Genomic DNA, 12864 nt, shown 5'->3' with positions numbered 1-12864 from the left:
GAACCATGAATGCCAACATGTACTGTGACATACTGAAGCAGAGCATGATCCCCTCCCTTCGGAGACTAGGCCGCAGGGCAGTATTCCAATCATGTTGTCACATGAAAAGATATAATAAAATATTTACAAAAATGTGAGGGGTGTACTCACTTCTGTGAGATACTGTGTATGTATATATTGGTTAGTGGATGCTTAATAAAGAACCTTCTGTTTTCAAATATAATATAATATAACATAATATGATATAATATAATATAATATAATGTAATATAATATAATACACTCATAAAAATATGTTGTTTACAAATAAAAAAAAATCATAATATAAATGCTTTGAAAATAAAAATAAAACTGCAGCCAACACCTAAAAAAATATATTTTTTAAAATCTTACTGTTGAGCCTCGAAATTATCTATTATTATATTATATTATATTATATTATATTAACATCAGCTGGTCAAATATTTTGACACATAAATATATGTTGCTTGAAAAAAAAAAGTCAAAAATGTTTTTGTTTAAAATAAATAAATCTACAGCCCACACTGGGGGAAAAAAATCCTTATTGTTGAGCTCTGAACTGGTGCAGTATTACAATCATGTTGTCACATGAAAAGATATAATAAAATATTTACAAAAATGTGAGGGGTGTACTCACTTCTGTGAGATACTGTGTATGTATATATTGGTTAGTGGATGCTTAATAAAGAACCTTCTGTTTTCAAATATAATATAATATAACATAATATGATATAATATAATATAATATAATGTAATATAATATAATACACTCATAAAAATATGTTGTTTACAAATAAAAAAAAAATCATAATATAAATGCTTTGAAAATAAAAATAAAACTGCAGCCAACACCTAAAAAAATATTTTTTTACAAATCTTACTGTTGAGCCTCGAAATTATCTATTATTATATTATATTATATTATATTATATTATATTAACATCAGCTGGTCAAATATTTTGACACATAAATATATGTTGCTTGAAAAAAAAAAGTCAAAAATGTTTTTGTTTAAAATAAATAAATCTACAGCCCACACTGGGGGAAAAAAATCCTTATTGTTGAGCTCTGAACTGGTTTGGTGGTTACTTAATAAAGAACCTTCTGTTTTTAAATGGGCCTCAGGCTAATTAAGGGAAAAAGAGAGAGAAACACTGGCAGATGAACTAGTGTTGTTTCTAAACCTGTTCTGTGACCTGGGGCTTGACAGAGGACACAGATACAAAAGGTCAGTGCAGCTAAGCTCCCAGTGCACTTGACAGATTACCACTGATCTGAAGTCACAGCAGTTATACAGGAACGGCTTCAGAAAACACTACTGAGACTAAACATCTTCTGCTTGACTCTACTCCCTCCCTTCATATCTGATCCATTTCTTCTAGTAATTGGAATATAAGATTAACTCTTAATATAGGCTACTACACAAACTGTCATGGCAAACCTCAAACTGCAACAAACCACAATGCAGACCGGCAACAGGCAATTTCCTGCACCTACTAGCACTGCCTCCCAACACACAGTATGTCTACATTCAAATTAAAGGGTTATAGGCACTGACGCTATCACACACACTTAAGGTTTTCAAATTAAAGAGACCCATATTCCTCCAGATATAACTAATGAACAAATCACATATTCATGATAAATCTGAATAAGTCGCATCTCAAATCAACATTATAAATATAATACAATCAATTAATGATAACATCCACATCTTACCTTCTGTCTTTAGCTTTGTGAGCACAAATATTAGGTAGTTGTTGAAGTCCGGGTATTGATTGAGCTGCTCAAGTTTCTGTGGTGCACATTAAGGAAAAGGCATACAGACCACAGAGATAAAGGATAATGCAAACAGCAGGGGAAATGTGCATCTGCGCAGGTACTTAATCGACAAACCGCTTGATGTTTAGTTGGACGATTACATCAATGAACTCATGAATATATGAGCCATTAAGGTCTTATACGCCCAATGTTATAATATGCAAATGATGTGTGAATATAATTTAACATCCAGCAAAGTAAATATGAAAATGCACTATTAACTAAAAACAACACAAACATCAATATAGTAACCAAAATCTATGACAAAATAAAAAAATAATAATTCAGTAAGTCTGCTTGTGAGAAAATGGTGTAGAAAGTGCACAGAAGAACTAACTCAGGGCCATAGAAAATGATGGTCTCCCAAAAAAAGCAAGAGGTACGTTGAGTCACTGAGGAGTAAGTGAACGATTTGATGCTATTAAGTACTTTTATTAGCCACTGGCACATCTCAACCCGCAAATCTGACCCCACAGCTACCATTTAAAGAGAAAAGCTTAACGTGACAGTTGGTCAAAAACGAAAATTCTGTCATCATTTACTCTCCCTCAGCTCCTTCCAAACCTGTATGGCTTACTTTATTTTGTGAAATACAAAAGAAACCAAAAAGTAATATAAACAGTTTTGGTTACCACTGACTTCCATATATATATATATATATATATATATATAAATACAAAAGAAACCAAAAAGTAATATAAACAGTTTTGGTTACCACTGACTTCCATATATATATATATATATATATATATAAATAAAAATAATCTCCATTTAGGTTCCACATAAGAAAGAAAGTCATACAGGTTTAGAACCAGCTAATCTTTAGGCAAATCATTTACTGGTAATTCAACTAAATAGATGATACGTAGACTATTTATATACCTTATACATTTGTTCTGACATTCATTTCACTTGAAATTTAGAAAATGTACATTAACATGTAAAAGCTCGTTGTACAAGTTTGAAACATGCATAGCATTTTATCATCTGCTCCTTCTGTCACAGGCTGCTGTATATGATGGACAAAAACGATGCATAATTTGCTAGTTTAAGGGGGCGTCACAGTTCACCCACTGACTCTCCTATGTGGAATAAAGACTGAAAACATCGCGAATGTCAGATGTCTTTGTCTGAGCTGCATCTGATTATGTGCCAGAAACACCGTGATAACAATACTCGCGCCACTGCAGCTGGAGGTCCGTCTAATCGTAAACTGCAAGCGTCTACCTAGACAGCATTTCAATTTGGAGTGTTCCAAACGCACCTACGATGCCAAGAAATGCTGTCTAATCTAGGTTTTGTACACAACCATAACGTTCATTAGATCAGATGAATGTTTATAAATAGGCTAATTTCAGAGATGTGTGTGTGCTGAAGGCAGTTGACACACAACAGCTGGACCCGCTCAGATCTAAAGCTTAAAGGGATGGTTCTCCCAAAAATGAAAATTCTGTCATCATTTACTCTCCCTCATGTCGTTCCAAACCTGTATGACGTTCTTTCACGGGTGGATATTTTGATGAATACAGCATTGACACCAATTAACATCCATTGTACGGGCTGAGACATTTCTCAAAATATCTTAATTTATGTCCCACACAACAAAGACCTACAGGTTTGGAATAACGTGAGCGTGAGTAAATAATGACAGATGTTCATTTTGGGGTGAACTACCCCTTTAAGTTAAACACTCCCCGCATGACCCATACAGACACCACCCTAATCTACAGCTGAAATATAAACAAACAGCATAAAACCCCCGTGTGTTTCAGATCTCAAGTACATAACGTTACTAAGGTTTGAGTTAATCACAGGCCAACTCCTCCTGAAACTCCGCCATCCCCTTCAGATCTCTGTCTAAACAGTGAGGTAAAGGATACTTGTTGGACGGATCGTTGCGTGGATGTGTCGGGGGACTGTGATTCCTTGAGCAGCTGTAAGATCTGCTGAAGTCCCTGCTCGTCGGGTTTCCACTGGCACTCCATCTTGTATGGCTGGAGCCTCCCTCTCTTTCTCTCTTTCTGTAGGCGTACAGATATACACCCTTTCACATCAAATAACGGCCTCCACCTTGACCTTCAGCTTCAAGTTGTTATCGAGCGGAAGATGGAGAAAACGCCTCTGCGAGAGTTTGCTATGGATAGAGCCGTGTGAAAATGAGCGTGTTTCGCGGGCGTTGTGTTGTTGGTGACGCTAGGCTAGCTTACATACATGGCCTCGGTCGGTCTGGTCCCGGATCACCGCACATCGACAGCGATAAGCCTCTGTGCTGCACCGGCCGGGTCCTAGCACCTGTCGAGTCGCTGGATGGAGGAACGTGTCGGGGAAACCCTACATGTGGCACACCCCAACAAAGGCTTCGTACGAGCCCGGCTAGCTCAGTCGGTAGAGCATGAGACTCTTAATCTCAGGGTCGTGGGTTCGAGCCCCACGTTGGGCGAATACTTTATTGCAGAGTACATTTGCGGCGTTGTTCTGTGAGCATTTATTACAAAACAACACAAGGTAGGTGGTACAACTACATAGAATATGTAAGGGATGGTTTACCCAACATGACAAATTATATCGTTTACACACCGTCACTCACATTATGATGAACCTGTATATTTGTCTGTGGAACATAAAATAATTGTTTCTGCATTTTTTCCCCCCTTACAATGGAAGTCAAAGGTAACCAAAACTGTTTGCTTACCACTAAAATTCTTCAAAATATCTTCTATTTTCCACAGAAGAAAGAGTATGTCATACAGGTTTGGAAGGACATGAGGATGAGTAAATGATGACAGAATTTCATTTTTGAGACTTGAAGAGACTTGATTTAACTGGAAAACCTGATTATCAGAGTTGAATGAAAGCGCGAATAAAATTTTATGTTCGATTTCAGAATTTAATTAACTTAGTTATACAATTTTAAATACATAACTTTAATTTGTCCATTTTTGTTTTTTATTCAAATGTCAACTGGGGAAACATGTCCCAGGCAGTCACACCATATGAGCATTTTGATGTCAACTCAAAATTCTGGAGTCAACATGTTGAAATGCTCAATCAATACTAAAACAGTATTTATTAAATATAAAATGTATTTATACATCTCATGCATGCATGGCATTTTTACCACATACAAAACAGCCACCCATTTATCTTCCAAAAGAACATCTTGCGTCTATTTTTTATTTTTTAGAAGACATACAGCGAGTTTTTTTTTTTGTGTGTTTTTACATTTTTAAGTATTGTATGTTGCTAATTAACAGGGTTGACAAGTAAATACTCATGGAAATTAAGAGAGTTCACAGACATTACCTGATTGCTGCTCTATTCACATTTCTTACATTTCCTCAAAGAGGAATGCAAACTGCACAAGATCCCAAATTAGAAGAATACCACTTTATTAAAGTGATTAAATTCCTTACTTGATTTCAACAACTGACGGTAACAAACGCTGGCGTAAAACAGGAGGAGGTACATGATGCCAAAGCCTGAGCTTGAATTGGCTGTGTCTTCAGAGTGTGCAGGTCAAGGATATATCTTTGCTCCTGTAATATAATACTCTTAAAGATGAGAGTCTTGAACACTATGGGTTTACTCTAACAGTAGTGTGGACTGCAGAGTTCTGCGAGTCCTTCGGCTGGTCTTTCTTTCCTGCTCCAATATTCCCAGAGGCCTCCTCCTCCTAGAGGGAGTGTGACACAAGAAATCATCGATGGTCAGCTTGGTGATCTGGCCGGCCTCCTCTAACGGTCTCACCACCTGCTCCACCTTCCCCGCCCACAGTCCACCAGCACTCTTGCTCCTCAATACATTAACCTAAGAGAGCAGAAAGGAACCGAAGACAGGGACAGTCTAATCATTGCTTTTCCTACAATAGGTGTTTGACTTCATTTTATAAGCTGAGGATCCGATATTCCATATTTATGTTTTTATACAAATTACCTGTCAAGTTTTTGGACACCCTCAAATAAATTTAAAGGTTTCTCATGATCTTTTTTTCATATGCTTGACAAATATAAAGTACACTACTGTTCAAAAGTTTGGGATCGGTAAGATGTTTTGAAAGAGGTCTCTTATGCTCACCATGGCTGCATTTATTTATTATGCAAAAATACTGTTAAAACAGTAATATTGTGAAATAACATTACAATGTAAAACAACTCTTCTTTTTATATACATTTTAAAATGTAATATATTCCTGTGATGGCAAAGCTGAATTTTCAGCAGTCATTACTCCAGTCTTCAGTGTCACATGATCCTTCAGAAAAAAAAAAAATCTTACTGCCCCAAACTTCTAAACGGTAGTGTAAAATGCTGTATTTTTACAAAAATAAACTTATAATTCATTTTGTTTTTGAATTTTGAAATGAATGAATTGGATCAGCGTTTAAAATGCATCCCAGGGTACACCTCCAAATATAACGAGTCTGGAGTTTTGATTTGTTTTGCATTGCTAGCATTGGTGATTGCATAATTCCATTTGTGTTACTTAATAGTTTGGATGACTTTACTACTACTCTTAAATGTAATAATAATTGTGAGGTGTAAACTGTAGGTGTGTCCAAACTTGACTGGTGTATCTGATATCTCACCACTTCCTGAGAGAACTCTGGTTTCTTCACAAACACTGGAGTCTTTGACACTAGGGCTGTTGTGAGGGCAGAGACTGCTTCTTTCATGGACCCTTTCATAGCCAATATGAGAACCTAGAAATAGAGCAGTTAAACATATGCAAGCTCTCTTTCAAAGACTGATTCAGATATAAACACATACTTACCCTTAGGTTCTGGCATAGCCGACTGTCCGTGCTCATGATCTGAGAGTAGAATGCCTGGGCTCTCTCTATATCATTCTACAACATACATCAGGTAAAATGAAAGTGATTTACTGTTATATCAAAATACATCATACAGAATATAATATACTGTTAATATATCAAAAGATGCAGCATTGTCTGTGATTCAATGACAATTCCACAATATCCTAACTCCATATCTCTACTAAATTCTGATGTTACACCCAACTACTTGATTTATAAGGCATTACATAGCCTAAATGTTTCCTTTAATTTGAAATTAGATATCGATATTTCAGTCAGCTTACCTGTTTGAGAGCAAGAGCAGTTGCAAAGCAATAAGCATGGCAAGGGATGAGTTTGCCTTTAGTCTGACCGTCTTCCAACAGGGTCAAACAGATATGATATGACTTTGGGGTGTTCTGCCAATCCCAAGATACAGAAACAGACGTGTTCAGTTTATAAATGATACTTATCAACATCTGTTGCACTTGACATGACCTAAAATTACAGTGAGAAACGACTGGCCAAAAAACAAGCCAAAAGATTGTACCCGTTTAGAAAGATTGTACACGTTGTAACTGTTATTGTTCTGTATATGCTGAAATTAGTTTGTCTTTTCTGATTCAAGTAAGCCAGGTAATTATTATTGCCTTTAATACAAAGCATACAATACTTGCTTCTACATTGCCTTTACCAGTTTATAACAAGTAGCAAAGGCTAGCATGAAGGTGTCTTTGTTGAACTGCACTCCTTGTTTTTTCATGTCTCCCACCACCTCCAGGCCACCTGTGAGAACACATCAGTGATATCACATAGACTGAAACCATATCACTATCTCATCCAACTTTTTTGTGCCAACAGTAAAGGCAACAGGAGCACGATACAAATCTTCTTAATTGTTTCATACACCAGCAGAATGGAGAGATAAGCAGAGGAATCTTACTTTTGTAACACTGTTTAATGAAAAGCATGTCGATTGCAATATTAAAGGATGTGGAGTCTGAAAAGAATCCTTTGAGAGCCTACGCAAAAAAGAAAAAGAAAGAAAATGTTAAATCTCACTATAATTCATGTACATAGTCATCAAGTATACAGCAATGCTTTTGTACAATGTGTGTTTGTTTTCATGTACTGGATCCGTCAGAGTTCTGGCTCCCAGCTCCTCTAAACCCAGCTCATAGCATAACCTCATGAAAAGTGGGCCAAATTTGAATTCCCCGAATGCCATGTTACGATTCTCTTCATGGTACCTGGAAATGACAGAACAGTGTTATCATATATACAAAAACGCATCCATATGCAGACATTACACATATCTAAATAATCTCTAATACAAACAGAATAATATTAAATATTGTTAAAAATTAAGATGAACTTTATGCTTAATGCAATTAAATCACTATGATACTGCTCTTTACGTAAACATAGTCTTTATAATATAAATAGGGTTAATTTCCCTACATGACAAATTATTGAGGCAGTTGTACCTGTACATAGCATTTCTTGCCACAAAAACATCTTCAGCAGACTGGCATAAATACAGAAGTAGTTTCAATTCATCCTTTAAAATTAGCTGTTTTTTCTCCATTTTCTGATTTACTGTATCAAAGTAATAACCTGTTAAAAAAAAAAAAAAGTCACATTCAGGGCAAATGAGAAAATGACAATTAAAGGTGCACTCATTGCCTTTTATGTTGTGCTGGCAAATAGGACAGTTGCGGACATGTGAGGCATGAATATTGCAATAGCATCATGCATCACCGCCAGCCATGATTCATAAGTCCACAAGTCACATTGTCTGATAACGAGATAATGAGATAAATAAAATAATACTCAGCTGGTCATGCGATCTCAGCATCCGGCCCCTATGAGGCAACCCACTTTCATGTAAAATAAAACCGCTTTTGTTAGCCGACTGATATGACTGCACTGAATGCAGCTGCATGTGAGTGTTGATGTTTTTAAACATTTTTGAGAAGTTCTATTCATTTCTTTTAATGAGACAAATATGAATGAGTGCAGCTTTAAAGTAATGAGACTGAGACACCAGAAAGAGGTACAAAGTTATTTAAATCATGCCAAATGATGCCTGCCTTTTGATCCTGACACTTGGTGGGCAATAGCAAGTTTCCTCTGCTGAAAATCCTGCAGCTTCACCACATCTTCAGACAAGAGATAACGTTTAGCTGAAAAGAGCATTTGTAAACAAGTCAGTTTCTCACCAGCTGTTGGAAAAACCTTAACCGTGTTAAGCTTTGTCAGGGGGACTGTTTGTTTGACCACTTTCATCCCATTAAGCCCTGTTGAACAACAACAAAAAATAAACGAGCTAATTTGGTTTTTAGCTGGTTTTGGGCACTTTTCACATGATCAGGCTGGGAAGCAAATTCTTCAGTCCTCATATATTTTCATCTGCGAGGACAGTGGTGTTAATCACGTACGTGTGTGTGTGTGTGTGTGTTCGAATAGCTTAACTCAGCGGTCACCAAACTCGGTCCTGGAGAGTTTCGCTCCCAACCCTAATTAAACACACCTGAACCAGCTAATCAAGCTCTTACTAGGTATACTTGAAACTTCCAGGCAGGTGTGTTGAGGCAAGTTGGAGCTAAACTCGGCAGGACACCGGCCCTCCAGGACCGAGTTTGGACACCCGTCTTAACTACTCCTTAACAGTGTTGCCAAGTCCGCGGCTACTTTAACACTGTTGCAGCGGTTTGTTTTTCATGTCCGCGGGTTGAAGCGACTCCAATAATATGATATATATCTGGAATGCGAATTTTAGCAGGGGAACCCCGTCAAAAAAACGTGTATTTTACCACCCGGTACGCGATTTTTAACTGGGGACCCCCTCGAAACGCCATTGGGCTAGTTTTGAGTAGCGTTTGGGCGGGATTTCTTGTGAAAACCTGGCAACCCTGCACCTTCATGACATTGGCCTCGACTCTTGTAGTCACTTTATACGTTCTCGGTCCACTGGCGAAAGCCAGCCTAAACAGAGACCAGCGTTATGTGCATATTACCTCCATGTCGACATTTTAAACAGTCTGATTGTATGGCTCCTCGAAGCACTGCTGCTCTGGAAGAATCGGTCAGCATAACACGAGCGCAGGCATTCAGTCCTCGCAGCGCCATGTTTGTCTGAACCAGTAGTCACAGTGTGCACTTTCTATCAGTGCTGAATATGCGAATGAATATTTCCGCAGGTAGAATTATTTAGATACCTCCTTTGAGCAACACATATTCTTATTTTTAAAGAAAATTAAGAAAGGGGATTTATTATTAGCGATACAAACATTTAAAAGGTATTTTACTAACACCGGCACCCCCGTTTTAGGTAAAAATGGAACATTCCAATGTGGCGCTCTCCTGTTAACCGGTATGTTTACAATGTATTACATTATTTATCTTAAAAGAGGGACGCATATATTTCGCATATATTATATAATTCAGACAATTATTCTATTGTGAATGTGGAGGGAGTTTTTCAAACGGTGGTTTAAAACGCTTTGCATTCTTTTTACTGGTAATTTACACCCTACATTTAACGCTAGATCTATTACTACAGTACGCCTATATCTAATGTTATGGTAACAATACCATCTGAATCAGCAGATGGCGCTGTTGACCACAGCCTACACACTCCTTTGAGTCAATTATTAGATTTAAATTGAGGAATACAGAACTGTTTATATATATATATATATATATATAACTAAGTAAATAGCAAGTTTGGCGGAGACAATCAGATTTGACTATATCTGATTGAAGATGATTCATTGGGTTGTTTGAATATGAGCACTGCTTGTTGGAAGCCAATAAGACATTGATTTGAGACATAGATTCCCTAGATAGACTTAAAGCCTTTCTGTCTGTAGTTGTGTTGTATTACAATGAAAAGAAGTGCTACTAGTGAAGAAATAAAAAGCTAAATGTGTCGTTGCTTCTCTTGCCCATCTGTTCCAACCACACAGCAGGAGATAATCAATTATCAGCTGGATAATTGCCCAGCTTCTTTTCTATGCATTGAAAGTCATCATTAATGGCTGTGAGACAGAGAGAGATTTGTTCCAATGCATATGCCACAATAATACATCTTGTGTGACAAAATTTTCAGTTGGGAAATTTTGTCAAGGCAGGTTTGATATAAATTATTGCATTTCTAGAGTGTGTTGAGAGTATAATATCATGTAAAGAGTCATGTGTTGAGTTAAAAAACAGTTACTAGCTTGATTTAAATGCAACTTATAAGATAAAAAGTCACAGAATCCTTGGTGTGACCCTGTAGATTTTGATGTTTGTACTGTAGATAAACACTTAGATGAGCATTATTTTTAAAAGGGTGTAGGTCATTGAAGTTGGCTCTGTGATTGATGACTGTACAGGATTGTCAGGGATTGAATTTGTGACTGTAGCCAAGGGCATCTTCTCTGTTAAGCTGGACATAGTGTTCTTGCATGATAACTCACTGTGATGGGTGGATATTTCAATGCTTTCTGGTATACAAAGGTACATGCAAAGAATAGGAAAAAATAAAGATGTATATGTAAAGCATATAAAGCTGACAGGATGACATGGCCATAAATTTAAAGTAGGTCTAGATGGTTATTTTACAGAGTGATGATTCAAAAGACTTTTGAGCTGATTGGATGTGAGAAGGAAATTGAGATTTGATTGCCCACAGTTCACATAAATGTGTGATCAATTACAAGAAGTACTGACAGTGCAAACACAGCGGGGAATCTGTTTATTTATTTATTCAAGATGGATGGAAAGGTCTGTAAGTAAACATGCTAGTGTGTAGACAGTTTTGTCTTCAGACATTAGCTAAATCTAACCAAACTTTGCTTTGGGGAAATTCAGAGCCATCCTTAATTGAAAAGCGACACAAAGAGTAGTAAAAATGCAAAACATTTATATTTAGGGGTTAGTATTTTGTAGGGCTGCACGAAATATCGCATGCGATTTATCGTGCAGCCCTAGTATTTTGTAATATTTTTGTAAAGAGGTTTATATAAAACAATAGAAGCCTATACTACAAGTATATAAAGTGTCTCTGTGTGTGTGTGTGTGTGTGTGTGTGTGTGTGAGATATATGTAAGATGTTAAAGATAGACAGTAACAGAACACTGATTGTTATAGTTAGAGTCCTTGCGTGGTCCTGGTGGGACTCTGCTGAGCGTTTCCTTAGCAACAGCACCCCACCCCACTCAGCTGAGACCGTCATTTGCCCAATTGGAGGCTGACTCTCAAGTGCGCTGGATTATTGATGAGCTCCAAGATGGAGGTGTTCAAATGATGCTATGAGAATAACATGGCCAATAACGTAAATTCAGGACATCATTGATTTTTCCTGCCATAGATCATGTGTACTTGTTTTCACTTAAAGGGGTCATATGATGCTGCTAAAAAGAACATTATAGTTTCGCTTTCACAACGAAACACACAGCGTCTTCACGACATGGCTGCAGCGTCAACAAAACTACAGTGAGAATAAAAGTTACGCCTTTTTTCTTTGCGTGAACATTTGGGCGGCGTTATGCAAATTTTCCCACATAGTGAGGTAGATATGTGGGGGCGTGTTAGAACGAGCCGTTTTAGGTAGGCGTGGTTGACTCTTAACTTTTATAAAGAATATCTCTTTGGATTTGAGACTTTAGTCTTTGCAACTTTACAGATCTTCTTTATGCACCAAGAGCTTGTAACACTCCAAAGAGAAAGGAAAAATTGAAATCGCATCATATGACCCCTTTAAATTAGATAAATTACAATACCATTTGAAACAAAGCTTTGCAGCTCTACCAGTGTATTTCTTGCTCATTCTTGTGACTGTGTTTTTTTTTAACAAGAGCATAGTGTGAGTGGCCAAATTACAGGTTTATGTAGTGCTTTCTTTAGCATTACCCAATTAATCTAATTTGTTGTTTAGCAACTGTACATTCTGCCAGTATTACAGTTTTTACATAGATTGGTTGTGTGCATTTCTCAGTAACTATACTTCACGTTTTGAAAAGCCTTTAATTATATAGTGAATATTTTTCTTTGCCTTGTTATAAAATGCATTCAATAACCATTTCTTTCAAATCTCATGAAACCTTTTGTCACTCAGTCAACCAGAACTTTAATAAAAGCCTGTTTTGCTCACTTTTACATTTTGAATATAAAAACAAAACATGTTCAACATCACAGTGAACTACAGAATTCATTTTTCCATTTCCCTCGATCTCTTATGTTTA

The 12864-nt window shown here is 36.9% G+C and overlaps 2 protein-coding genes and 1 non-coding gene across 6 annotated transcripts in view; 1 reads left to right on the top strand and 2 right to left on the bottom strand.

Annotated features, from left to right (window-relative positions):
- LOC107655929 (transportin-1) overlaps positions 1–4440 on the bottom strand; it is a 25529-nt gene extending 21089 nt beyond the window's left edge. The window contains exons 1-2 of the mRNA XM_016443559.1: positions 3723–4440; positions 1741–1816 (exon numbers count right to left, since the gene is read on the bottom strand). Of these exons, the coding sequence (XP_016299045.1) occupies positions 1741–1816; positions 3723–3827 (181 nt within the window). The 5' untranslated portion in view covers positions 3828–4440. The remainder of the gene's footprint in view (positions 1–1740; positions 1817–3722) is intronic.
- Positions 4210–4282, top strand: trnak-cuu (transfer RNA lysine (anticodon CUU)). The gene has a single exon. It is a non-coding gene; the product is annotated as a tRNA-Lys (tRNA).
- Positions 4441–4690: 250 nt separating the features above from the next.
- Positions 4691–9826, bottom strand: LOC107655927 (pentatricopeptide repeat-containing protein 2, mitochondrial-like). 4 transcript variants are annotated; one of them, XM_016443551.1, is made up of 10 exons: positions 9652–9826; positions 8725–8817; positions 8119–8248; positions 7764–7881; positions 7575–7653; positions 7326–7417; positions 6937–7050; positions 6611–6685; positions 6426–6539; positions 4691–5649 (listed from the first exon to the last, which is right to left on the bottom strand). In XM_016443551.1, the coding sequence occupies exons 1-10, from the start codon at positions 9761–9763 to the stop codon at positions 5425–5427; spliced, it is 1152 nt and encodes a 383-aa protein (XP_016299037.1). In that variant the 5' UTR covers positions 9764–9826; the 3' UTR covers positions 4691–5424. The 4 variants fall into 4 exon arrangements, with proteins under 4 accessions (XP_016299037.1, XP_016299038.1, XP_016299040.1 ...); XM_016443552.1 differs by lacking the exon at positions 9652–9826 and adding an exon at positions 8991–9092; XM_016443554.1 differs by lacking the exon at positions 8725–8817 and having other exon boundaries at positions 9652–9824.
- Positions 9827–12864: the final 3038 nt, after the last annotated feature.

Source organism: Sinocyclocheilus anshuiensis, unplaced genomic scaffold (assembly GCF_001515605.1).
Source record: "Sinocyclocheilus anshuiensis isolate Anshui unplaced genomic scaffold, SAMN03320099.WGS_v1.1 scaffold860, whole genome shotgun sequence".
Lineage (NCBI taxonomy): Eukaryota > Metazoa > Chordata > Actinopteri > Cypriniformes > Cyprinidae > Sinocyclocheilus > Sinocyclocheilus anshuiensis.
Note: the sequence above shows the minus strand (reverse complement) of the source record. Positions and strands in the feature narration are given on the sequence as shown.

Coding starts and splice junctions, on each gene's coding strand:
- LOC107655927 (XM_016443551.1), bottom strand. CDS start 9,763: ATGGCGCTGCGAGGACTGAATGCCTGCGCTCGTGTTATGCTGACCGAT. Junction 6,686..6,936: donor CTGCTCTTGCTCTCAAACAG/GTAAGCTGACTG, acceptor TGTATGTTGTAG/AATGATATAGAGAGAGCCCA. Junction 5,650..6,425: donor CAGAGTTCTCTCAGGAAGTG/GTGAGATATCAG, acceptor CTGCTCTCTTAG/GTTAATGTATTGAGGAGCAA.